The sequence below is a fragment of the Myotis daubentonii genome, chromosome 19, assembly GCF_963259705.1.
Source record: "Myotis daubentonii chromosome 19, mMyoDau2.1, whole genome shotgun sequence".
Classification (NCBI taxonomy): domain Eukaryota; kingdom Metazoa; phylum Chordata; class Mammalia; order Chiroptera; family Vespertilionidae; genus Myotis; species Myotis daubentonii.
In genome coordinates this window covers 5,010,384-5,037,352 of record NC_081858.1, presented here as the reverse complement: position 1 = coordinate 5,037,352, position 26,969 = coordinate 5,010,384, and the positions used below count along the sequence as shown (strand labels likewise).

Genomic DNA, 26,969 nt, shown 5'->3' with positions numbered 1-26,969 from the left:
CACCCCCCCAACCACCCTCTCCCCCCGAGGGGGCTATCCCTGAGCCAGACTCTCAGATGAGAAGTCACTCTGGAGGCAACACCTTCTGCTTTGGGAGCAACGCCTGCCATCTGAAAACTGCTGGCCTCTGTCCTCTGGGCTTCAGTTTTCTCAGCTATAAATGGGGAGAGTAAGTTATGGGGCTTTCTGTGGTGTGATAATCTCAAGAGATAAGGCAAGAGAAAGAGCTTGGGGAATTGAGGGCCCAATGCTTCCTGTTAGCAAAGTCCTCAACTGGTACCACCCATTTCCCTAGCCCCTGGGCGATAGGGTACAGGGTGCTGAAGACATTGCCACTCTCAAGGGGTGCAGGGTCCTTCCATAGGAAGAAGTTTGAGGAGGCCACACCTTCAGTGACTTTACTTATCATGGGCTCCGGCTATTCCTAAAAAAACATAGCTCTGGGTGCAAGTTGCAGAAAGCAAAAACTCAGGGGCCCCTTTAATTCCAGGAGAACTATCAGGTGAGCGCGGGCCTGTGCCAGGGACTGTTTTAATGACCATTCTTGCACTGTTTTTAGTAATTAAAATTTTTTTCAATTACAGTTTACATTCAATATCATTTTGTATTAGTTTCCGGTGTACAACATAGTGGTTAGATATTCATATACTTTACAAAGTGTTCCCCCTGATACAGTCCCCGTATTTCCTATGCTGTACGTGACAGCCAGGCTGCTTCCACTTTCTGACTGTTATAAAAATGCTGCTATGAACATTGGTGTATATGCTTTTGTGTGAACATATGACTTCATTTCTCTTGGGAGAAATGGAATGAAATGGATGGTTGCATTACCTTATCTTATCCCACATCCATCCTTTGAAGTGGGAACTATTATGTCTTTCATAGCTGAGAAAACTGAAACTCAGAGAGGCATCTTCCTTGCCAAGGCCACACAGTCCGTGGTGGGAGAGGGCTTGGCATCCAGGCCGGCGAACTCAGATCCCACGCTCACCCTGCCTCCAGGGTCTCAGAAATTTCATTTTACTCGAAAGGCAGCCTCAGCAGCTGAATCTCAAAAATGGGCCCCAGCCCTTCATTACAGAGGCAGGTACAGAGCCTGAAGGGCCCAGTGGGGTCAGCCACGAATCTTGTTCACCTCACCCAGTGACCAAGGGCATGGAGGCTGAGAGAAGGCTTACAGTTAAGGCCTTTTGAGGAAGGTTTAATCCGTTTTTGTGAGTTTTCTCCCGAATTAGGCTGCCTTGAGGACAAAGTAGACGTGAGCTCCTGGACGCAGTGCAGTATCTGGTTAACTGCCTGGGGTGGGTGGGTACGCAGCCCCATCACCTCCGCTCTGGGGGTTATTTAAGCTCTAACTTGTCAGGTTCCTCCAAAGATGACAGTTTTCAGAGAGAAGAGAGTGGGATTAGAAACCCAAGTGCAGGGCCCCAGGGAACGCTGGGAGGGGAACCGTGACTGCGGGAGGAAGCAAGTCCAGATCCTTGCAAAACAGGTGGGAGGAGGGGGAGGGGAAGGAATTCTGATGCATTTAAACCCCCTATGGAGGGCGGGAAGGGCTAAAAAAAAATCCAGCCCTATCGATACTCTCCATTTCGGCGCCCCATTTTGTTCCTTCATCGCCCTCACCATTGTTCTAACTAAATAATTAATGGAATCGTGGGACTGTGATTCTCATGCCGGATACCCGGTGTGTTTCTGTTCGCCAAATTTAACTGGGCTTCCTGTATTTGATCCGCTAAATCTGACAACCGTAGACGTGGGGTCTCTATAAATGTCTGTGGAACAAGTAGGTAAATGGGTGCTTGCCTTGGCTGTGCTCTCAGCTCGCTGCGTGACCCTCTGGGCAGCACTCGGGCCCTGTGTCTGTGTCTGTGTCTGTGAAGTGGGAGTTCGGGCAGCGATCGCAGCGCAAGGATCGCCGGTTACGAGAGAACTGACTGACCTGTCCGGAGAGCCTCCTGGGAACTCCGGTCCCGCCGGGGCGGGACCTCAGGACCCGGCTCCGCCCGCAACTCTTCCCTCCCGGGCTGGGGAAACCCCGACCCCGCCCCTCCGACGCCGGGGCCGTCCCGAGGCCATCGCCTTGGCGACCAGGGTAGCCGGGAGCCCCTCCCCCACAAAGCCACGCGTTTCCGCTGTGTTGGAGCATTCCGATTGGATGGCCGTCTGGACGCTACCACCAGCCCCGAGCCCGCTAAGGGGCGGGGGCGGGGTCTTCTCCTCGTGGGACTGTCCTGAAGGTCCGTGCATGTGGCTTCTCTGTGGGAGGATGGATTTCCTGAGTCACGCGGGGAAAAAGACTCTCAGGTCGGAAGAGTGTCCATTGCTTCTTCTAGCGCTTACGTTCATGCCTCTCCCCAAGAAAGAGGGTGAGGGACAGTCGGCCACGCCCCCTCCAGAGCTATTCGGTCCCAGGATCCGGAGCACCGGAAGTTCTGGCGACGTGTCGGTGCGCTCTGTCCTAAATGTTCCTCCCTAGGCCACCTTTCCTAGTCAGCTGCGGGATTCCGGGGCCGCCTGGGCGCTGCACCCCGCCACTTCCGTATTGAACCACCGTTTCAACCGAACTCCGAACCTCTGCGCGCGCTCCCTCTGGTGCCTGATGGTTGGGCCGGCGCCTGGGACTAGCCACGCCCTCCCCCGCTCCTGGCAGCCAATGAGCGGACGTCTTCCCGCGGGGTGTTGGGTAATTAATGAGCGCCGGGCACTGATTGGCTGCAGATCGTGGCCGGGGGCTGGGCGCCGGGGTAGGTTGTTCCTGAGGTGGGAGGCGGCCGCGGTGGCTGGGAAGTAGGCCTGAGAACGACATGTCCCCGGCGGTTGAGGCAGAGCAGCTCGTGGCGCTGTTCCTCTGAGTCCAGGGCGGCCTGGAGGCCGGCTGAGGACGAGGGTTGGCGGAGGCTGCCCCCGCGGTGGTGGCCGCCATGCTGGGGCCCCGGGCGGTGGAGGGAGCCGCCGTGGCGCTCCTGCGACTGCTGCTGCTGCTGCTGCCGGCGCTCAGCGGGCCACGGCTCGGCGTGGTCGGCTCGGCGGGAGCCGGGCTGCCCGAGAGCGTGATTTGGGCCGTCAACGCGGGCGGCGAGGCGCATGTGGACGTGCACGGGATCCACTTTCGCAAGGACCCTTTGGAAGGCCGGGTGGGCCGAGGTGAGAGCCCCTCGCGGAGCCGCGGGGTCCCGGGCCTGTGGTGCGGGGGCAGCTGGCTGAGGGCTGCGGGCCCTGCGCCCCTGCCTCGACCCTGGGGCCGCGTCCTGGAGCGAAGTTTCTCCGCAGTTTCCTCAGGGACCCGGTCACAGCTCACAGCCCGGCCCTGGCTCGAGACGCCACCAAGAGCCACTGAGGCAGAGTTGGCGAAAAGTTACAGTCGGACCTCGCCGCCTGCATTTTCTTAACCCCTCGCCTCCACCCGAGCTGAGAGAAAAGTACGGGCGAGGGCGGCCTGCTGGCACCTCGAGGCCGCGCGGGTGTAGGTTGTCGGTGTCCCCGGCCCGGGGGTTCTCTCCGATCGAGCCGGTCCTGGTGATCCCTGCCGACCTCCCCCTGCAGGAGCGGGATGCGTGCTCGGCCAGACGGCAGGGAGCCTGGGAGAGAGTGGACAGGGAAGTTTGGGCACTGCCTCCTCCCGCCCCCCTTGGCGCGAGGACGGTGTGAGCTTAAAGGTGGCCGCTGCAGGCCCCCCGGAGGGTGGTGATGTGCAGCGTCCTGCCCGGGCCGCGGGGTGTCAGCGGGGGCGCCGGCGAAGATCCGAATGTTCCGAGTGTGTAGGACCCACCCTAGGTGTCCAGGGAGGTGGCTGCTCCAGCTTGGGGGGGAATGGCTTTCACTTCACAGATGGAGCGGCAGCAGTCCTTACAGAGCCGCACAGGCCTCCAGGCGGTGGGAGAATTGCCAGGGGAGCTGGTTAAAATGCAAACCCCAGACCTAAGAAATGAAACCGGGTTCCTGCACCAGGGCTTCTGCGGTCGTCCCCCGGACCGCCCTCTGGGGAAATGTGCCCTGTCTGTTCCTTCTGGAAGGGGGTTGGGAGCCGGCTTGAGAAGGAGTTCCCTGCTTCACGCGCTGTGTGCTGGGTTCAGAGCTGCCACCCTGGCCACGTGCATCTCCAGACAACCAGGAGGCCGGCTTTCGGCGCTCCTTTCCACCGCGGACTGAAGCCTTGAACCTAGTTATTCCACGTTGGTTGCAGCATCCCGGAGGTGGTTACATTAGGGAGCTTATGGCTTACATACATGTGCGGGCGCTTGAGGTTCTGTGTTTGATTTGGAATTGATTTAGCCCTGGCCTGTAGTCTCAGGAACTGGGTTCAGCGGAGTCCGGGGCCCAGTCTCCAGCAGCTGTACCGGCCACCAAAGCCAGACTTCGCAGCATGAGGTCAGGCCGTCTCCATCAGGACCCTTCCTCTTCCTCCTGGGGGTGCGCCCTGAGGAAACTAGAGACGTTGGTGGACTTTGCCTCTGGAGACAGCTGTGGTGATGGCTCCTTTCACAAACAGACACCAGACTTTCCATGGGTTACCTGATCCCCCATCCGGCGGAGGAGGAAGTTAGGGCCACACAGGTGTAGTCCCCTGCTACTACTCTTATTCAGAAATCCCGGTTTTAATTTGCCGGAACAGGTGTTGTTTCTGGCTTTTGGCTTGATTACCAGTCACCAGGCTCCCTGGCCTTGGGTTATTGGCTCATGGTGGCAGTTCTTTGGCGTTTATTGTGGCAACTAGAATTGCAGGAGACCTACAAAGCTCATGTGTCCTGGAGTCCGAACCAGACCCTGGCCTCGAGGCACTCTGTCAGTGGAGTTCCCTGCTCCGGCCTGTCATTTGGGTCAGAACTGTAGCAGCATTAAGGCTGGAGAGTGGAACCTGCTTTCCCGCTGCAGCCTGGACCAGCCTGTTAAGGGCTGCACCTCTGGGTGCCTGAGAGTAGCGTTTTGCTGGCATTAGGTCTGGGCTGAGATGTGATTAAGCTTCCACTCCCAGGAGGCGGCTCTCTAGTTTCTTCTGTGCTAAGGAGTGGCACCACCCAGGGAAGTGCAGCTGTTCGCGCTGCTTTCCTTGGCTGGCACTGTTTGGAGAAGGGTGTGCCAGCTTCTTGGAGACCTCTGCCTCATGTAGCTGCTCACACTGATTGCAGTAAGAGCTGCATGGCTTCCCTCTTTCCCCAGGCCTGAGAGACTGTTTCCAGCACGCTAAAGAAAGTTCATTTTACCTTGAATGAATTCAGGTATTTGTTGCCAAGTTAATCCCGATAAGGGTTTGGCCTGCTTTTGAACTTGCTGTTTCTCTATAGTGTCTTTGTAGTTCAGCATTCATGTAACTGTGAGTGGCCCAGGGCACCCAGTGGCTTTTGCTTTCAAAGGCCCTTCATAATGTTTATGGAACTTCGTTTCTGCCTTGAGGATAGTCAGTGTTCTAGGAGGTATGGACAGCTTGGCAAAGGCTTTTTCAACTTGTGTGATTCCATAGATGAAAGTGCCTGCGGAGGAGCATGATTCTCAGGAGCCCTCCATGGGGATTGGCAGGCTGCATGCCCCGGGTGCTTTGTAACGTGCGTATTCTGGGTTCCTCTGGATTCTAAGGAAGAAAAAACCTAGTTATTTGACCGGAGGGCATAGCGCTTGGCGTGGTTTGAGGAGAGGCTATTTCCTCATCATAGAAAGGGAGCTGCTAAGCATTTGTATTACCTTGAAAAACTTACTTTACCTCTGAGCCTTATTTTCCTTCTAATAAAGCATCATGCTTTAGAAATCAGTGATCTGAATCTGAAAACTCTCCTGTCCAGAGTAGGTTAAAGTGTCTTTATCTTTTTCTTTGCTTGATGACCTTTAATATGGAATTAAAAGTAGGGTAGCCTGGCCAGTGTATCTCAGAGGTTGAGCACTGACCCAGGAACCAAAAGGTCACTGATTCAATTCTGGTCAGGGCACATGCCCAGGTTGCAGGCCCGATTCCCTGTGGGGGACATGCAGGAAGCAAATGATCAATGATATTTCTCTCTCATCAATGTTTCTATTTCTCTATCCCTCTCCCTTCCTCTCTGTCTAAAGAAAGCAATCCTCCTATATAATAAAAGGCTGATATGCAGATTGACCAAACTGCGGACAACCGGTCGCTATGATGTGCACTGACCACCAGGATGCAGAACCTCAATGCAGGAGCACTGCTCAGCCAGAAGCCGGGCTCACGGCTGGCGAGCTCAGTGGCGGTGGCGGGAGTCTTTCCCGCTGCCCCGGCAGCGCTAAGGATGTCCAACTGATGGTTTAGTTGGACATCCTTAGTGCTTGGGGAGTGGGCCTCAGTCAGACATCCCCCAAGGGCTCCTGAACTGTGAGAGGGCACAGGCTGGGCTGAGGGACTGTGCGTGCCCCCGCCCCCCCCCCCCCCTCCCCGTGCATAAATTTCATGCACCGGGCCTCTAGTAAGAACATTAAAAAAAAAAAAGGTAGGGTAGAACATAGCTGCAGAGGGGGAAAAAACTGGCTAGGGGCCTAAGCCCATCAGATGACTAAGGAAGACCCTTTTCTGGGCAGCCTTCTTTTAGCTGGGGCAGACTTTGGCCTCGGTGAGATAAGAGCTTGAAAGATAGGATGCCTCTGGTTTGCTTAAGGCCCCAGGATTTGTTTAGAATTCTGTCCCTAATACTGTCACCTAAGATGCAGGCTTCATTTGCAGCCCTTCTAAGTAGCAGAATTCACAAGAGAATTTAGGTAGGTGAAATCCCCATGTTACAAGTGAGAAAACACCCAGAGAAAATAACTTGTTCTGAATCACATAGTAGGTGGCAAAGCCGGGATTCAAACCTACCTCTGTCTTTCTCTAAAACCTGGGCTGGCTACTCATTGTCTAAGAAACAGCGGCCCCTTCCTTTCTGGCTGTCTGAGCTGTACTGTGCCAACTTCAGCAGTGTACTGTGTGCACTTCACTGTTTTTAGAGAAATCTGTTTAGCTGTGAATACATAAAGGCAAAGGACGGAAGAAAAAGTCCCTTTCGCAGCTGTATCTCTTGGGACTTGGGCAAATTCAATTTTGCATGTAGCAGATCTCCTGGGAATGCCACTTGCACTTTAAAGGGCAAATATTTAAAGGTAATTCCAAGGTTGTTAAGTAGTTTTTGTTCACATGGCTGAGTTTTCTTAGTTGTTGGACTGAAACTGCCAGAGATTACATTATTGTTAATTTCTCATTTTTTCCACTCTGCAAGAATAAAATAAAAGGTTTCCCACACATGCACAAAATTTTCTGTGTATCTAAAAAGCAAATCTAGTTAATGTTCCAAATTTATGAGGATCTTGGTCCTCATGGAAGAAGGAAATTCTTAGAACTCAGTTGAAAGAAAAAATAGCAGTCTTAATCTTTATAGGTTTATGCCCGGTGTAATGTCGTGTGAGCCTGGGAAAGCGCTGGGCACGTTAGCAGGACATCCTTTGTAGTGTTACTCAGCTACTCTTTGGTTTCTTGAGGAGAAATAGGAAGAAGAAGAGTCAGAAGACAAAAGTGCGGTGAGCTTCCTGGTGCATTGTTTCCTCAGTCCATCGATGGCAGGCTCCTGTTCACTTACAGGCACGGTTAACAGTTGTTTATTATTATTATTATTATTATTTTTGAGGGCTTGACCTCAGTCATTGGATCTCAGTGATTCTTTTAAAATATTCTCTCCCTTGGAGTTTTGGTGATTCAGAAGACATGCCCAGGGATGGCCTCCCCTAGACATCTCCCAGAGGATCTAGGTGCCAAGTGTCTTCAGTCACTGTGCGAGATGGGAAGGTGGCCTGAAGTCTTAATTCCAGCTGGAGGAGAGGCCAGGCCTGTGGACCGAGGTCACTGTTCAGCCACTAGTTTGGAAAGCAGACTTTTGGAGCACTGGAAAGCCTCGCTGTGTACAGGATAAAGGAGTCAGAGAGCCTCCTCTCCGAAGGGGGAAGCCTGACTGTTCCGCTCTGGAGCTGGAGGTAGTACCTTACATTTGAGGAAAGACCCTGTTTGCTAAGTGGGGGGAAGGTACACATATGCTGTATCATCTCCTACCAAGTTCAGGGGAGGGCTGGGGGCGGTTCGATACCGACCCACAGTAAGTGTCTTTTGACTTGTACCCTGTCTTATTCCTTGTCAGTCTGAGATGTGGGAAAGGTAACTCCCCAGCACTTGGTCATCTTAAGCCAGAGGTGCCATAGGACCTTAGCAGGTGTTCTTTCCCTGCTGGGATGGCTCCAGCCCTGTGGGGGAGGAGCATGGCTTCACTGCCTAGCAAGCACCTCCTTTGTTGCCATTGGTTCGCTCAGCAAATCATAGCAAGTGCCTACTTATGTGCCAGGGACCCTGTTAGGTGCTGGTGACACAGGAGAAAGTTTCTTCTTTTCCTTTAACTGGGGGAATGCTCAAGAGAGTGGGTGAGGCTGAATTTTGTGAGTCTGGGAAGTATGGTGCTCGGACCTAAAGGAAATCAGAGAGCATCACACCCTCCTTTTTATAAGCATGTTTCTCCTTTCCAGCCTTCGAACTTTTTGAATGAAAAATCATATGAAGCAACTAAAGCTGGTATCTTACTTGTGGTAAAGACAATGAAGAACAACTTTCCTAACAGATACCCTGTTTTATAGTCTCTGAGCTTTTCTAAATGGGGAAAAAAAACCATTCATTGAACTTAATCTTCTTGTGGAGTTCCTGGCCACCCCCTTGTTTTATGAGGCTTCTCTGAAGCGCTCCCTCGCCGGGAACCAGGCAGCTGGAGCCTGGTGCTTTGTTCTAGTAATGAGGTGGACTTGTTCTCTTCCCTACACAGTTGAGAAAAAGTCATTTCTGAAAGAAGAACTTTTATAAAGTCCTGCTCTGAGGGTGAAGGGGTCTGTTGGGGTGATTAGTGTGTGGTTTCTTTCATTTGACTCCGGCTTAATACTGCTTCTCCTGCCTTTGGGGCCAGGTGCAGAGCGGTTGGCGCTTCCACTGGGGGGTTATTAGCATCGCCCTGGAAATGCCTCTGGCCACTCTGGGGTCTCTGCTTTTCTTTTATGTTTTGCCTCTGATGTGGTTTCTCTTTGTCTTTTGTCCCCAGCCTCTGACTATGGCATGAAACTGCCAATCCTCCGTTCCAACCCCGAGGACCAGATCCTGTATCAAACAGAGCGGTACAATGAGGAGACCTTCGGTTACGAAGTGCCCATCAAGGAGGAAGGGGACTATGTGCTGGTGTTGAAATTCGCTGAGGTCTACTTTGCACAGTCCCAGCAGAAGGTGAGGCCTGGTCAGCCCCCTGCCCCCACCCTCTCCCCGTGAGGCATTGCCACGTTTGGATAGTCTTCTGCTGTGGGCATTGCCACTTTTGGATAGTCTTCTGCTGTGGGCCCCCCCGAAGGGAAGAACAGATGAGCTTTGAAGGAAAAGCTGGGTTCCTTTTGCCCCCAAAAGCTGGTGTCCCATTGCTCACAAGGCTGCACTTGTCATGGGGGTGGTGACAGAAAGCAATACCAGAATCCTAGCTCTTGGCTACAGACTGATCCCGTTAAGGCCCTCCCTCCAGCTGATCGCTCCTTCTTTGTTGTCAGCACCGTCTTGGTTTCAGCCTTGTTCTTTTCCTGTCCCCTCCTGTGAATCTCCTCCTCTCCATGTTGAACTTGGTGCTTGTATTCTTTGTTTCCTAAGGCCAGTATGAGGCCTCCCTGACAGAGACGGGACATGGACTTGATTTGGATGAGGTAAAGGACTCCAGTCACCCTAGAGTATATCTAGCCCTGTTTTTAAGTTATTTTTGAACTTGAAGCCCAAGCAGGTGCCTGTTATCCAGCTGCTGAAAGGGTGTGAAACGGATGGTTTTGACACTGTCTCCTTTTTTATCTTGGAAGGTATTTGATGTGCGGTTGAATGGCCATGTCGTGGTGAAGGACTTGGATATCTTTGACCGTGTTGGGCACAGCACAGCTCATGATGAAATCATCCCTATGAGCATCCGAAAAGGGAAGCTGAGCGTCCAGGGGGAGGTATCCACCTTCACAGGAAAACTCTACATCGAGTTTGTCAAGGTAATGCTCCTATTCTGCCCTCCCCGCTGAGGAAGAGCGCACAGGAATGGGCGCAGGGGAAACGCTTGCTGTTGTGTGGGGCTGACCACTGTTTCCACTTCCTAGGGGTACTATGACAATCCCAAAGTCTGCGCGCTCTACATCATGGCTGGGACGGTGGATGGTAAGTTGTTTTTATCCGCGTTTTGACTTGGGCTGGAGGATGTGGCTGAGAAAACCCTTGGGGAATAATGGAGCTGCTCACTACTTGGAAACTATTACTTAAAGCCACTTGTGGAGACGCCAGCATCAGATTGCTGGGATGGAGTGTAGCGTGGTGCTGGCCATAAGCTTTAGAGCATGATCTGTGTTTAAATTTTATTCCTGCCATTTAATCAGCTGTTTGGTTTTGGACAAGTTCCTTTAACTTCATTGTAAATTGTGATTAATAATGGTACCTATTGGTGTACCCTGACCCTTATAGTCATTTGGAATTGCCTAAAACTTTTCTTTATTCTGTTTCTTTGATGTCTATTTCTTCGGGGGCAGCGGGGGGGACAAAGGAGTTCTTGATGGTTTCTGTGTTCTCTTGGAGGTTCCAGCACTGCCAGACTGCACTGGACAGAAGTTCATGTATTAATGTCTCCTTATCCTTGTGATCCAGCCTCAGGGGATAGTTCTTTCTCAAGGTTGAGACTATGTTGGCCTCCAGCTTCCCAGGCTGATTTTTGCAGAGAAAGCTTGTATTTTAGTGACTTTTCTCCCCATTCCACCTCTGCACCTTTTCCCAACTCATCCTGAATGCACTAAGGATCTCATCCTGTTGTCTTTGTTTAATTTTTATATTCTCACCTAAGGATATGTTTATTGATTAAAGAGAGAGAAAGGGAAAAAAAAAAAGAGGGAGAGAGAGAGAAACATCTATGTGAGAGACAAATATCGACCTTCTGCCTCTCATACGAGCCCCAGCCGGGGATCAAACCCCAGCTTAGGTATGTGTTCTGACCGGGAATTGAACCCACAACATTTTGGTGCACAGGATGACACTCCAACCAACAGAGCCACCTGGCCAGGGCTCATCCTGTTGTCTTGATGTCCCCCACATGCTGATAGGATGACATCTAGGAGGTTGTCTTGCTACCAACAGATTTGTAGCTCGGTCCCTCAGGAGGAGACAGAGCAGAGGGGGAGTATGTGTGGGAACCCAGAACTCTGGATCAGCTCTTCCTCAGCTGCTTTGTGAATCAAAAGGGATGGATTATGGGAGGGACGAGGAGGGATTTGGAAAGGTTAAGTTTGGGTGTTGTGTGGTCCCTGTCCAGGCTGTCCTTTTGGGGATTTGGAGAACTAAGACTGGAAGCAGAGATACTGACCCTTCCGGTGTGCAGGGCTTTTACTACTTTTTAGTTAAATCTAAAGAAGGCTAAAAAATAAAAATAAAATCAAACATCTAAGGAAGGCTAATGTTTTTAGGAATCTGCTGTTCTCCAGCCCAGAAGCTATTTCTGCTCCTTCTGCTCCTTTGGACCCTGGTTAGGTCATAGCTTTTCGTTATTGTGACTCATTTACTGCTCTTAAGGGTCTCACTTAAATGCTGTAGGTGTTACTTAAAAGGTATCCTCTTTTATGTCAGATGTACCAAAGCTGCAGCCTCATCCAGGATTGGAGAAGAAAGAAGAGGAAGAGGAAGAAGAAGAATACGATGAAGGATCTAATCTCAAAAGACAGACCAATAAGAACCGGGTGCAGTCAGGCCCCCGCACGCCCAACCCCTATGCCTCGGACAACAGCAGCCTCATGTTTCCCATCCTGGTGGCCTTCGGAGTCTTCATTCCAACTCTCTTCTGCCTCTGCCGGTTGTGAGAACAAATTGCCATCCTGAACAGGGTGGAAGGGTGTGGGAAAGAAACCAAACATGTCGGTTTGGTTTCTGTATTTTTCATAGTGATTAACAAAAACAAACAAACTAAAAAAACACAAAAAAATTAAAGGAGATAAAAAGAGGCAGATTGAGTAGATAGCAGCCCTCGTTCACCACCTGGTCCCAGACCTGCTTCAGACCTAGTCCTCTCTTTGTGGCTGGCCCCCAGCCATTTCTTTCTTCTCTAGGGTACTTAGGGTAAACTGGGTCCTACCTGTTCAAGGATCCTCGTCTGTATACCTAGTGGAAAGGACTCTGAACTTGGAGCAGACACCTCTTTTTCGGTTAGAATTTAACAGCTCCTTACCCGAGAGGATCAGTGCTGGGAGTTGGGCATGTTCTGAAGTTATGTCCAGGTACATTTCCATATGCCCTGGGATTGAGAGTATGTGGGGGGTGTGTGTGTGTGTGTGTGTGTGTGTGTGAAGATGTATAATGTGTATGATAAAGATGAAAACAGAATGGGGTTTTTAAAAGGAAAGAAAAGTAGATACTTTCTTACTTGGAAGCCTTTCTGGTTTTAGCCCTATGATGGTTCCACCTTCAGTGTCTGAGCTTTATCATTGCTTGTCTCCCTAACATGTGCCGGTCAGAGGACTGTCTGGTATCCAAGACGATTAGTTTATGTCAGGTCCTCAAGTTGCCTCTGACTTGTTACCACAATGCATCATTTTTATTTCAGTGCCTGTTGGGGACTTGATTTCTTCTCTCTTTCTCTCTCTCTTTTTTTTTTGTTTTTTTGTTTTATTTCCTTAATCTGGCTCATTTGAAATCTCTTGTCTCTCTTAACCATCTCACTAAATTATTGCCAAGAAGGGAAGGAGATGTGAGGACTTGGGATTCTGTCTGCTTGAATGTCTTATCATCTACCACTTCACCTTGATGGTACCTCCCTCCCTGGGTCTCTGAGCCAGCAGCCAGCAGCCAGGGAGACCTGACCCCGCAGTTCTGTTACTGGCCCCTTTGTGGGGCCTTGCTGCCAGGAGACAGAGACGCTTTCCAGCCTGCAGGAACAGAACACTTGACCTTAAGAGTCTCTTCTGGTCTTGGGATTAGAAAAGGCTTATGTTAGCATAATTTAAGAGCACCCTCAGAGACTTGAGTCCTACTAAGTGACTGACCACTGTTTAGAGTGTCTAGAATCTGATGTTCATTTACTCCTATGTCCTTCTATGTCACAATTCAACCAGTTCTGGGCTATGCCTGGAGCTGCCCCAAGGAAATAGACTGGTTGTCTATATCCGACCCAGTGACACTGCTCACTGATCTTAATAGTATGCCCCTCTGTCCATTCATTTTCCTATCCAAGTAGCAGTCAGATTCTTGGTGTGACAAGGCTGAAAGATTTCCAGTCAGCCATAGTCCTGGCGGTTCTGAAGTCAACCTTAGCATCTAAGTGTCTGTTTTGAATTCCCTGGAAATTTTTCTGCAGAAAATGAAGCTTCCCTGAATCCCTCTTTTCTGGTCATTGTCACCTTTCTCCCAGCTACAAGGAGTTTTGTAAAGGGAAGGCAGCAAGATTAGTTTCTGCTTGAGCTAGAGCAGCAAAGAATATCAGGCCAGATCGATTTTTTTAAAGAATATGTTTAATTTTGAGTTTCTCCTTTGAGGTATGTTTTTAAAGAGGCTCCATCTTTGTTAGTGACAAACTAAGTAGCTCTTGGGCTCATATCCTGGGTTTTGGCTTTTACTGAGTTCCTCCAGGCCAGCATTTTGTTCTTTGATTGTTGTAGTTCTTTATTTTAGCTGTGACATAGGCCTCAGTGCTAGAGTAGCGAGTCAGGCAGCTGGACGGCTGCGGCCTGGGCTGCAATCAGAGGAACACTTTTTGGAGTGCTTCACAAGCTCCCTGCTTTAAAGGATGTCCTGTGGCCTTGATCCTGGGACCACCTGCCTGGGGCAGTGGACATCCTGACTATTAACGGCTCTGACAGTGGCTTTGATTCCCATTCTGTCACAACTCCCCAAAGTCCGAGGCCACTGCCAGTACAGTTGACAAGACGAGAGAGGAAGACTTGCTGCCTCTGTTCTGCCTTGTTAGTTTGCCTGGGTCTCTCTGAGGAAGGAAGGGTCCCTGCCGCTCACCTCAACCCATCCCTTCAGTGACTCAGAGTCTCAGAAGGAAACCCTGGCTCTTGGGGCCATTTCCTAACGGTACTGTAAGCCAAGCAGCTTTGCTTCTGCCTCTGTTTCCAAGCCCACCCTTTTCCCCTGAGCTCAGGGATAGGGATGGGCACTTTCCTCTTTGGTTGTGTCTGAAAGGAAGGAACATCTTTCTATGGCTGACAAAAACTAAAGGGGAAATGAGGAAACAGGAAGAGATGGTGGGGGCTGGGGTCGAGTCCCCTGGAGCCAACGGCTGACACAGCTGGCTCATGATGCTGAACTTGAAAGTTTTTTTTTTTTTTTTTTTTTTTTACTCCTCCAAGATGATAGAGGTACATGAAGTTTAGGTTAAAAGGGTGGGATGGGGCACTCTTTATTTTTATTTTTGTATTGTTTGGGTCAGGAATTACTCTGTAGTTCATTTTTTGCTTTTTGCACTGTTTGTTCCCGCGCCTGTATTTTGAGCTAGTGCTAGGACTGAGAGCCTGCACTGCGGGGGTTCTGACTGGGGTTGGGGGTGATGAGTGATGCCAGTGAGGGGTAGGGAGGAGAAACCTGGGCTCTTCTACTGCATCCATGTTCTGCCTAGGTTTTTAGATCCCCCTGAGCCCAGCTCGCCGAAGCTAAGAGCGGACGGCCAAGGTGGAACTCCTTTTGCCAGAAGTGTGGCTTCAGTTCTGAGTGGACCACGCAAAGGGGTCTGCTGAAGATGGGCTGAGAGTCTGCAGTGTAGCTCTGAATTGGGTCAGGGGCCAGCTGGCCTCCAAGGGGACTTTTTTGAGCTTCACTCATGCTGAAACATTGTTCCAGGAAACAGTCTGTGGGACTCATGTCCCCTAAACCACATCCACTTTTTTCAGAAAATCTCCACGATAAGGAGAAGCTGCTCAGTGGATACATTGAGTTCCAGTGACTTACAAGATAGTCATCTTTAGGTGTGAGTAGGGTTAGGCTCCAGGAGGACCCGGGCCTGCAGGTCAGCTATTGGTGTGAGCATGTGATCTTACTCTCTATTCCCACTGTTTGCCTAAGAAATACTGGCCTGAAATTGGGGATCACAGGGGAGGTCACTTAGGCTTTAAAGGGATGGCGCGAAGTTTGAGTAAGTTCACCTTCCTCTTTCTGTGTCTGGGATTGTTTAATCCTGTTTCGGAGTTGAGATTTGACTTCTTTATCTTTTTGGAGAAGCTTTCATTTTAAGGAATTTCACTTCCTTCTTGTCCTGCTTGTGCCCTCTCCTGGGAAGGCTGCCTGTGGCTTTTGGAATCTCAGTTGAAAGTCAGAAAACAGCAGCGGTATATTCCTTTTCCTAGCACTTATATACCTTTCCCTGGAAATGGACTCACCTTGGGAAGCCCAGGGAAAGAATCAGCAGGTTCTCTACCCTCCCTGGGGATTGGGGACAGACCCACCCTGGTCAGCACGTGCCTTTTCCTCTCCTGCTCTGAGCCAGGGTGGGCATTCCCTCTAGATTCAGGTCTGGGCAGGGGTCTTTCAGTCCTTGCCATGGGGCTGCTTCCCCATCCCTTCTTCCCCCTCCCCTTTGCTGGCTGGCTCTGACCTAATTCAAGTGTCTTGCCTTGAGGAGCCTTAATGTCATCAAGTGGCAACATGTAACACTGTCCTCCATGCCTTTCCAAAATGACCGAGGAGAGCAGGTGAACTTTCCAAAGTGAGAGACTAACAGATGCTTCTGTTTAAAAAAGAGGGGGCTGTGCTTTGGATCCCCTTCTGCTGTGGCTTCAGGGGGAGAAGCCTGGGATAAGGCTAGTGATAGTGCAGAAGCAGAACCGGTACCACCTAGGATCTGTTCAGAAATCTTAGCGAAATCTGCTTCTCTTCGATGGAAAGATAAAATTAGGGATCAAGGAGCTCTAAGAAAATTGCAAAGAAGCCTTAGTGTTCAAGCTTCAGAGAGCTCAGAGCGATTTTTCCCTTTCAGTCCAAGCGAGGACTCTTTTCTGTACTGAGACCTCTACTGGAGCAAGAAGGCTAGACTTCCTCATTTTGTTACGAGGTTGGCAGCAATAGGTCAGCTGCCCAGCGAGGGCGGGTTTTTTCTTTGTACATGGGTGGCTTGCGGCCGATCTGGTTAGTTCTTCCCCAGCTGCCTTTTGGCTAGCCTACTTTAGGTCGCCAAATCGTTTTGATAAGAGCAGATGATTTGGGGACAGGCTGGGTTGGCAGGAAAAGAGCAGGATAGATCTCTCGGGATGGGTTCCTCCCAGGAGTATAAAAACAAGGAGCCAGGACTGTGCTGGCAGCCAGGGAGACAGTAGTGCCTGTTAGAGTTGGCAGAGAAGGCCTTGGCACCTCTTGCATCCAGGCAGTCTTGTAAGATGGGGCATGTAGCACCAGGCAAAGAAGAACTCCATTCTCACCTCTATTTTGAGCTTCAGTGCTGCACTTCAGTATGAGAAAAACAACAACAAACTGGCGTGCGCTTTCCGCCTGTCAAAGGACAACTGTCGGGAAAGGAGCCGAGTTGCCAGGTGGGAGGGAGCACTGGCAGGGAGAGACGGTAAATCTAGGCACGAGACATTCCCGACTCCTCTGCTCTGGTGTGTTGTGATCCAGGGAAGGAAAAGGTATTGGACCCTGGGTCAGTTTCCTCCTTGTGTTTTTCTTCCACCAAGTTCTCCCACACTAGGACCAGCTGCCCATTCTGAGCTGAGGGCAGCCACTCAACCATTAACCTGGCTTGTCAGGAAGCCAATCCCGCCCCTCCAGATTGGTCCTGGCTGCTCTGTTCTGTACCAAGTTCTGGAGAATAGTGTCAAGTTCTTAGTAGCCCTCTGTAGTTTCTACTCTCGATTCCCATCCTCTTCCTGCCGAGGCGAAACCAACTCCGTCTGCAGCCACAACGCTCATTTACAGCGGCACAGTGAGGTGTGATAGAGGGGCTTTGAACCTGGCTGGCCCGGGAAAGCAGTAGGGGTGGATAGAGCTCTCTTTCCTTCTGGGCTGTCTCCACCTGTCCCTACCCCTTCCATGCCCCACCCTATTCCCACCAAAAAGAAAAAAATTCAGGATGTTTTTCACTGTCCATTGCTTTGTGTTTTAATAAACAATTTGCAGTGACACTCTTGTGTTGGGATTGAGTTTGAACTTGATTGCAAAGAGGTGAGGTGATGAGGTGGGAAAAGGGAGAGACCCTGGGGTTCATTTGGCTGCACAGGTTCTATGAAGAGTCTAGGAGCTTTTGTCCATTTAGCTACATCTCTTGCTTTTTAAGAAATAAATTTTTTTATTGATTTCAGAGAGAGGAAGGGAGAGTGAGAGAGAGAGAGATAGAAACATCAATGAGAGAGAAATATTGATTGACTGATTCCTGCACACCCCCTATTGGGGATCGAGCCTGAAACCCAGGCATGTGCCCTGATCGGGAATTAAAGGTTCATGGGATGATGCTCAACCACTGAGCCACACTGGCTGGACACATGTCTCTTGCTTTTCTTTTTGCTGGGATGTTTGGTTAAGGAACTGAAGTTCTGTAAAACCATGCCTGGCCAGGTCAACCAACAGCAAACTCAGGGAAAAATAAACCTTTTGTTTCCACTTTCACTGGAACACCAGACCATGACTGTCTCACTCCCAAGGCACAGTGAGCCCGTCTCAGCCTCTCCTCTCTTTCCCTCAGCTTCCACCATAGCCTGTGGCACACTAAGCCATGGGGCAGTTTTTTCTGCTTTCTCCTTTTCCGGTTATCAGTGTTGAGTATACATTGGGAGGGGCAGAAAGAGCAGGAAGGATTTCCCTCCTGTAATTTATTGCCACATTTACAGCCGAGGAACAGAAACCCAAAAAGCTTTGATAATTTATCCCAAATGGGCAAGCCAGGACTCACAGCCAGTCTACCTGCCCGCCAGCCTGTGTTCTTCCCAAGGCTGTAAGAATAATGATTGTAGGTATCGTTTCCTGAGCCCTTGAAATGGGTAAGCAGACAGTGCCAAGCACTTTTACAGATGTTATCTCTGTTTAATCTTCAACAAACCAGTTGGTATTAGCCTTTGAGGTGAAGTTACTTGCCCAGAGCCACACAACTAGCAGGCAGAGCTGGGATTTTACACGAGTGCTGTTCTCATAGTCATTACTCTCTACTGCCTCCCATTTCCCCATGATGCTCTGGCATGGCTCCAGAGCCTACCTGCTGTATTCCACCAAGCAGGAACGGAGGCTGCTGGTTTTGGGCGAGGGAGGGATAGTTTGGCCACGTCCCTCAGTTATCCCCTGAAGGGCGGAATTCAGTGCTCGGCTCTAAGAATGAGGCCAGTGTTGATGGAGTCTGTTCTCAGGGCCCAAACAAGCCAGGCGGCCCACAGAGCTTCTTTCTTAGCTCAAGCCCACCCATAACTGGAGTTCTTTACTAATTCGGATTTAGCTGTTACTATTTCCAGTAGCTTTGCATGGGCTGCCAAATGGGGAAGAGACGTGAAGAAGCCCTGCTCTAGGGAGCTGCAGGGAGGGAAATTGTCTGACAAGATCTCGGGCCAAGTGCTGGGCTGGGTTAAACCACTGCTTGGTCCAGATCTTAATCTTGCTGAGGAAATCAGGCTCCGGGTTGGCTGGAGCCGGTGTGTCGGACCTTTCTTCATACTTCGTACCCCACCCCCCTCCATCCCCCATGGAGGAAGAGAGATGAGTTTTTCCAACATTTACTGGAAAGTTGTTGCTACAGCAGTGGTGAGGGGTCAAGGCAGAAAGGAGGTGGAGCAGGGAGGTTCTGGAGCGGGCTTGCCTCTGTTCTCCAGCAACCTGAGATGGAAGGCACCCCGCCGCAGTCTCCTGGCCCGGGCTGGCTGAGTTGAGTTTGTTGCTAGCCACTTGTATTAGTAAAAGTAACCCCACTTGCTTTTTGGCTTAGGCAGTATACTAGGACTTGCTCCCTGGGTTTCCTCACTGCTTCCACTTGAAGCCAGCTGTTGCTTTCTCCAGGCTGTGTCCCCAGTTCCTTTCCTCTGCTCTGACTTGAGTGCTCTTTTCAGTGGCTCCACTTTCCAACCCAGCTCCATGGCTGCTCCCTGCCCAGTGTGCCTGCCCTCAGCAGAGAGAGGGGTCCTGGGGAAAGAGGCCACTGAAATAAATGGCTGAGCAACCATTCAGGAGACTCCTCCACACTGTCCCAGCACCAGCCTAGTCCCGTGGTCGGCAAACTGCGGCTCGTGAGCCACATGCGGCTCTTTGGCCCCTTGAGTGTGGCTCTTCCTAAGCCTTAGGAGTACCCTAATTAAGTTAATAACAATGTACCTTCCTATATAGTTTATAAGTTTAAAAAATTTGGCTCTCAAAAGAAATTTCAATCGTTGTACTGTTGATATTTGGCTCTGTGGACTAATGAGTTTGCCGACCACTGGCCTAGTCCTTTCTGTTGCTGTTTTTCATCTCCCCTTCACACGCTTAGGGAAGATGTGTGACTAGCCTGACTTATAAATGAGGAGACAAAGGCTCCCAGAGTCACAGAGCTGGTAAGTGGCACCGGGAGGACAGGCTACAAAGTCTGTGCTCTTAACATCCTTTTTTTTTTGAATTTTTTTTTCTTTTTTAAATATATTTTATTGATTTTTTACAGAGAGGAAGGGAGAGAGATAGAGTTAGAAACATCGATGAGAGAGAAACATCCATCAGCTGCCTCCTGCACATCCCCCACTGGGGATGTGCCCACAACCCAGGTACATGCCCTTGACCGGAATCGAACCTGGGACCTTTCAGTCCGCAGGCTGACGCTCTATCCACCGAGCCAAACCGGTTTCGGCAACATCCTTTTTTTTAGAGAGAGAAACCATGTGAGAGAGAAGCATGGATTGGCTGCCTTCCATATGTACCCAGAATGGGAATCTAACCGGCAACCTTTTGGTGCACAAGACAGTGCTCAACCTACTGAGCCACACCAGCTGGGCTATTATGTTATTCTTTCTCTGAAAAAGAAAGTGACCTTTTAAGACTTAGTGATATGAGAGTACCAAGATAGCAGTGTAGGTAAACACCTCCTACAATCACATCAAAATTACAACTAAAATACAGAACAACCATCATTGAGAAACACCTGAAAGCTGGCTAAATAGAAATGCTACAACTAGAGAAGTAAAGAAGAAAGCATACTGAGAATGGTACAAGGGGCAAAGGCGTGGAACGGGCTGGTCTGACACCCATGTGTGGCGTTTCTTTAATCAGGAGGGATATCTAATAAATTGATGAATAAAATAGAATCAGAGGCATGGAACAGACTGACGAATCCCGGAAGGGGGGTAGCGGGGGTGAGAATAGATTAACCGGAGATCTTATATGTATACTAGAGGCCTGGCGCACAAAATTCGTGCATGGGTATGGTCCCTAGGCCAGGCCTCAATCAGATCCATATTCCCTGGCTACCGGCAGCCGGCCCCACTCCCTGCCGCCACCCACCCCCAGTTCCCCATTCACCATCGGGCAATTGGAACCTACCGGTGTGGGGGCGGGACCAAGAGGTTGGCTGGCAGGCCCTGATCACCCGAGATCAGGACCTGCGGGCTGGGGGTAGCTCCTGCGTTGAGCGTCTGCCCCCTGGTGGTCAGTGCATGTCATAGTGACTGGTCGGTTTGCCCTTCGTTAATTTGCATATTACCCTTTTATTATATAAGATATGTTTTACCTACGGACACAGACAATAGGGTGGTGAAGGCCTGAGGTGAGGCAGGAACCAAGTGCAAGGGGATAATGGGGGGAAAAAGAGGAGTATCTATAATACTCTCAATAAAGATTTAAAATAAAAATATTAATTTAAAAAAAGACTTAGTGGTATAAAATGTATAAATAGCCCAGCTGGTATGGCTCAGTGGTTGGTTGAGTGTTGACCCATGAACCAGGAGGTCATGGTTCGATTCCCTGTTAGGGCACATGTCCAGGTTGTGCGTTGAATCCCCAGTAGGGGGTGTGCAGGAGGCAGCCAATCAATGATTCTCTCTCATCACTGATGTTTCTCTCTCTCCCTCTCTCTCCCTTCCTCTCTGAAATCAATAAAAACACTTTTAAAAATAATAAATAGAATACATAATGCATTAAAAAAATTATATGGTATGCAAAATGTAAAAACTCATCTTTCTCGTTCCTACTGCTCTAGTCCCTAGAGTAGCGGTTCTCAACCTGTGGGTTGCGACGCCTTTGGGGGTCGAACGACCCTTTCACAGGGGTCCCCTAAGACCATCGGAAAACACATATATAATTACATACTGTTTTTGTGATTAATCACTATGCTTTAATTATGTTCAATTTGTAACAATGAAATTGGGGATCACCACCACATGAGGAACTGTATTAAAGGGTCGCGGCATTAGGAAGGTTGAGAACCACTGCCCTAGAGGATAATACAGGTGACAGTTTGGTGTGTATCTTTTGTTTTATATGTATTTTTATATCTATGTACATATACACATGTTTATATATTTAAACATATTTATTGTGCACATGTGCAAATTTCTTTAGAATTCCATTAAGGAATTACTGGATCAAACAGTATATGCTTTAGAAATTTTGAAAGTACTGCCTTTGACAAGGCTACATGAATTTTCACTCACCAATCTTGTGCATTATGACTTTGGAATATGCCAGAAACCCTTTTGGAAACAGATGGGATATAAATAATAAATTCGTGCTTTTACAAAATAGCCCTCAGCCAGAGAAGGAAGTGACATGGGTACTAAGGAAATTATTAGCTCTGAGTCCCAGACTACAAGGCATGCCTGCAGTCCCAGCTGGGACTCACTGATGCGATGCATGCCACCTTTAGGGAGGCGGTAGGAAGGAGGACTGAACTTCCCAGCCTCTGCAGAAAAAAAGCCCTCTGATATCTTGCTTACCTTGGCTGCACAGCTCAGGGCCCCACCTGCCTGGCCTGATTTGAGGCAGACTGCCTGACTGCCCTGGAACACAGGCACTGTCACACCTCCCAGTGAGAAAACACGCAGTGAAGAAGTGGGACTCGCAGAGCACCCAGGGGGGTGGAGGGAAGCCAGCCTTCTACTCCCATCCTCCCAGGCTCAGCCCAGGGAAACCTTGGGGCTATTATTTAATACTAGAGGCCCTGTGCACGGATTTGTGCACGGGTGGGGTCCCTCAGCCCAGTCTGTTGTAATCTGGGACCCCTCAGAGGATGTCGGATCCCTGCAGGCTAGGGATTGGCCGAAACCTGGCAGTCTGATATCTCCCCCAGGGATATAGCAGTGCTGAAGCGGCAGGTGGCCAGGGAGGAGCCCCAGCTGGGGTGGGCACAGCTCCACTGCAGCTCATCCCGGCCCCCACTGTGCCTACTGCAGCCCCCCACCACTGCCCAGTAACGAGGCCATGAAGGCGGGAGAGGCTCCCGCCGCCGCAGCTGTGCTCACTGGCCGTGAGCCCTGCTTCTGGCTGAGTGGTGCTCCCCCTGTGGGTGCGCACTGACCACCAGGGGGCAGCTCCTGCGTTGAGCATCTGCCCCCTGGTGGTCAGTGTGCATCATAGCGACCGGTTGTTGCAGTCGTTTGGTCGCTTAGGCTTTTATATATAGACTGGAGGCCCAGTGCACAAAAATTTGTGCACTCGGAGGGACGGGGGGGTCCCTCAGCCCTGCATGTGCTCTCTCACAGTCTGGGACCCCTTGGGAGATAACAACTTGCTGGCTTAGGCCTGCTCCCGGGTGGCAGAGGGCAGGCCCAATACCTAGGTGCAGCCCCTGGTCGGGCTCAGAGCAGGGCTGATCGGGGAGTTGAGGAGCTGCCCCCTGTCATGCACAGAGCAGGGCGGATGGGGAGGTTGCGATGCCACCCTCAGTCACACTCAGGGTAGGGCCGATTGGGGCGTTTGGGCATCGCCCCCTGTCACACTCAAGGCAGGGTCGATGGGGAGGTTGCAGCGCCACCCCCTGTCACTCACAGAGCAGGGCCAATCAGGGGGTTGGGGCGCTGCCCCCTGTCACTCACAGAGCAGGGCCCATCAGGGGGGTTGGGGCTCCGTACCCTGTCACGCACAGAGCAGGGCCCATCAGGGGGTTGGGGAGCTCCCCCCGTCACTCACAGAGTAGGGCCGATAGGGGAGTTGTGGCACTGTCCTCTGTCACACACAAAGCAGGGCGGATCATGGGATTGGGGCGCCGCCACTGTCACACTCAGGGCAGGGCCGATGGGGAGGTTATGGCTCTACCCCGTCACACACACAGCAGGGCCCGTGGAGGGGGTGGGGTTGGGGCACCGCACCCTGTCACACACAGAGCAGGGCCGATCAGGGGGTTGGGGCGCCGCACCCTGTCACACACAGAGCCGCAGGGCGATCAGGGCGTTGGGGAGCTCCCCCCTATCAGGCACAGAGCAGGGCTGATCAGGGGGTTGGGGCGCCTTCCCCTGTCATGAACAGAGCAGGGCCAATAGGGAGGTTGTGGCCCCACCCCCTGTCACACACAGAGTCTCAGGGCAATCAGGGGGTTTGGGCGCTGCCCCTGTTATGCTGCTCCACTGATCCCGGTGCTGGGAGGCATATTACCCTTTTACTATATAGGATAGAGGCCTGGTGCACAGGTGGGGGCCGGCTGGTTTGCCCTGAAGGGTGTCCTGGATCAGGGTGGGGGTCCCCACTGGGGTGCCTGGCCAGCCTGGATGAGGGGATGATGGCTGTTTGCAACTGGTCACACCCCCTTCAGGGTGGGGGTCCCCACTGGGGTGCCTGGCCAGTCTGGGTGAGGGGCTGAGGGCCGTTTTCAGGCTGGCAGGTGACTGAAGCTCCCAACCTGTCCTTTTTTTCTTTTTTTTAAAATTCTGGGCCAGCTTTAGCTCTGAGCCTTGGCTCCAGCTCTGAGGCCTCGGCTGCTGAAAGCAGGTATCTGGTTTGTTTGGGTTCTATAATCAAAACACTGTTTCAACTCCAGCTCTGAGATCCTGGCTGGCTGAAAGCAGGTTTCTGGGGTTTTGTTTAGCTTCTATATTTATAACAATGTTTCAAACTGCAAGCTCAGAGGCCAGCAAGGCAGGCGAGGAACGTTGGCTTCCTCCATCACTGGAGCAAGCAAGCCTCCTGTTCGCTTCAAGCTGCCTGGCTGCCGGCCGCCATCTTGGCTGGCAGTTAATTTGCATATCGCCCTGATTAGCCAATGGAAAGGGTAGCAGAGGTATGGCTAATTACCATGTTTCTCTTTTATTAGATAGGATGGTAAATCTCAATTTTCCTTCAAATGGGGTATTAGTATATGTACTTTTTTTTCTTTTTAAATATATTTTTATTGATTTTAGAGAAAGGGGGGAGAGAGAGAAACACCAATAATGAGAATCATTGATCGGCTGCCTCCTGCATGCCTTACTGGGGATCGAGCCTACAGCCTGGGCTTGTGCCCTGACTGGGAATCAAACCCAACCTCCTGGATCATAGGTCAATGCTCAAGCACTGAGCCAGGCTGGCTGGGCAGTTTATGTACTTTTTAAAAAACATTTTTATTTTTATTTTTTTTTGCATTATTTAAAAATCTTTATTTCTTTTAAAAAATCTTTATTTCTTGATTTACAAATTTGAAACATAATTTGTCTTCCAGATTATCTCTGTCAACAATTTTATCAAATGATTAAGTGCCACATAATAAAACCTTATTTAAAAAGAGGCTTTTTATATACCTTAGGGAGATTAGAAGCTACGATCCTAGTTTTTCCTACTCCTTTTTAAAAATAGGATATATAAATGTATATTTTTCTTTTTTGTGTTTTCTGCTTTCCTAAAGACATAGGAGGGCCACAATTCATAGGTAAGTGACTAGAGAGAGTACAGGCCCCAAGTCCCTTGTATGGCAGTATTTATTTAAAAATTTTTTAACAGAAAAAAAAAGTGATTTAGATTGAGGTTGCTTTTAATTTTAAGAGAAAATAAGGCTACTTTGGTTAGCCTCAGCCTTCCAGAAATAGATCCTGAGATTCTTTTTATATAAATACACAAGCAGCCCTTGATCATACGCTTGTTGTGATAAAATAGTACAGAAGTAGCTCTAAATAGTGACATAGGTGAATAAATCCCCCTTTAGTCCCTTCCCAAGGGAACCGTGGTTAACCCTTTATATCTAAACCCCTTCCATTGCAGTTACAAATACACATCTATATTTATATACCTTTTATTTTAAACAAATGGGATTCTATTTTCCTGCTGGTCTTAATATATCTTTGAGATCTCTCCATGCTAGTCCATATAGTTGTATCTCATTCTTTTTAATAGCTGCATAACATGAATGCAACTGTAATTTATGGTAATTTCTTATTTTATTTTTGTTAATCCTCATCTGAGGCGAGGATATTTTTTCCATTGATTTTTAGAGAGAGCTGAAGGGAAGGAGGGAAAGAGAGAGAGAGAAGCATTGATGTGAGAGAGACACATTGATTGGTTAACTCCCAGACACGCCGCAACCGGACCAGGACCGAACCTGCAATTGAGGTATGTGCCCTTGACCAGGAATCAAACCCGGGACCCTCTGGTTTGCAGGATGACACTCTAGCCACTGAGCAACACCAGCCAGAGCCTTCGTAATTTTTAAAAATGTTACAAATGGTCCTGCAGTAAAAAAAATCGTAGTGCTTACGTGTAGGCTAAGTTCCTGGATGTGGAATGGCAAGTAAAGGGGTTAATACATTTGTTATCCCTAGAAAGAGAAAAGCTGGGGTCCAGGTAACTCTAGTCCTGGTACCCTGAGAACAAAAATCCAGTGAGCACGTGAGTGGGATGTGGCTGTCTGTGAAACCCCCTCTTGGTGATTCACAATCAAATAGCATATTAAAAGTTCTGGAAAGTCTTCAGTAACCACTCACTGCTGGGTGGTTTAAAAAGAGTTGTTTGCAAAGGGAAAGACTTTAATTCTTTGTATACATCTATTAAAATTTCCCTGATGGTTTGGTAAGTGCCACCCGGTGGTAATCTCCCAAAGACAGGACAGCATTTAGATAGGAACTTGGCCACATACTATCCCACCAGGCTGGGCAACCAGGGTGGAGTCAGGTTTGGATTTTGTCCAAGAACCAGGCTAGGCCTGTCAAACCCTCCCGTGCCCCTCCCATCAGGTGAGAGGGACTGGGCAAGTCTTGAGGCTGACCATGGGGAGAGTTTCACCCTGGCCTGTCTGAGAGGTGAAATCGGACCTAGCTGACACGCTGCATCAGTCAGGCCCAGGCCTCCAACACAGAAGAGTCAATCCAGCATCTCTAGATGAGGAGCCACTTGGGGTATAGAAAGGCAGCCTTCCCCTCATCCCTACCCATCTGCTCCAATTGGTGGAATCACGGTTAATCAAGGTTCCTGCAGAAGTCACCCGTGAGCTCTCCCTGACCCCCAGACCACGCCTGTGTCCTCGGGTAGCACCGTTGCTGTATGTGCCCCTCCAGCAGCCAGCACTCTGGGTGTCCTCTGGCTCATTCACACTAGTTGGGCTGGGCAAGAGGAAGGGCCACATAATGAATGACGTACTTCACAGTCTTCCCAACAAACCAGGAGCTCCTCCAGAGCAGGGCACCGTCCAGGCTTCCCTCCCCTCAGTCACTCACGCATCCAACCACTCATCACGAGCAGGGGACCTAGAGTGTGTGGGTCTGTGGCCAGACTACCCAGAATAGTGGTGAGTGAGGCCGACGCAAAGCCCTAGCCTCATTCATTTTATATTTCCTGGAGCCCAGCCCCCTGTCCAGCACAAAGGGTTTAGCCATGAGTGTAATTGGAAAGCTGCTTTAGCACAGCAAGCACTTTTACCTTGCGTGGCACAGATTAAAACCCTTTTCTCCATATTTCCGCCTGGTCCACAGTTTATATGACAGTCATTTGACCGTACGAGGTGTTTTAAAAAACATTTGGGGTGCCTTTGGGGTCAATTCCCAGACACGCCCAGGGCCCACCACCTGGCAGGAACAGGACTGGGGAAGGGCGGGCCCTCCGGCCCCGCCCCCGCCCTCCGGCCCCGCCCCCAGGCGCAGCGGCCACGCCCCCCTCTCCATAG

At 50.2% G+C, this 26,969-nt stretch overlaps 1 protein-coding gene across 2 annotated transcripts; it reads left to right on the top strand.

The window, feature by feature from the left end:
- Positions 1–2,551: 2,551 nt before the first annotated feature.
- Positions 2,552–17,097, top strand: MLEC (malectin). 2 transcript variants are annotated; one of them, XM_059676620.1, is made up of 5 exons: positions 2,552–2,686; positions 9,045–9,223; positions 9,832–10,008; positions 10,114–10,171; positions 11,621–17,097. In XM_059676620.1, the coding sequence occupies exons 2-5, from the start codon at positions 9,059–9,061 to the stop codon at positions 11,848–11,850; spliced, it is 630 nt and encodes a 209-aa protein (XP_059532603.1). In that variant the 5' UTR covers positions 2,552–2,686; positions 9,045–9,058; the 3' UTR covers positions 11,851–17,097. The 2 variants fall into 2 exon arrangements, with proteins under 2 accessions (XP_059532603.1, XP_059532602.1); XM_059676619.1 differs by lacking the exon at positions 2,552–2,686 and adding an exon at positions 2,779–3,147.
- Positions 17,098–26,969: the final 9,872 nt, after the last annotated feature.

What these genes read in the sequence shown, in the direction of transcription:
- MLEC (XM_059676619.1), top strand. Translation starts at nt 2,925, where the DNA reads ATGCTGGGGCCCCGGGCGGTGGAGGGAGCCGCCGTGGCGCTCCTGCGA. An exon ending in TTGCACAGTCCCAGCAGAAG is followed by an intron (nt 9,224 to 9,831) that starts GTGAGGCCTGGT and finishes TTATCTTGGAAG; the next exon opens with GTATTTGATGTGCGGTTGAA. An exon ending in TCTACATCGAGTTTGTCAAG is followed by an intron (nt 10,009 to 10,113) that starts GTAATGCTCCTA and finishes TCCACTTCCTAG; the next exon opens with GGGTACTATGACAATCCCAA.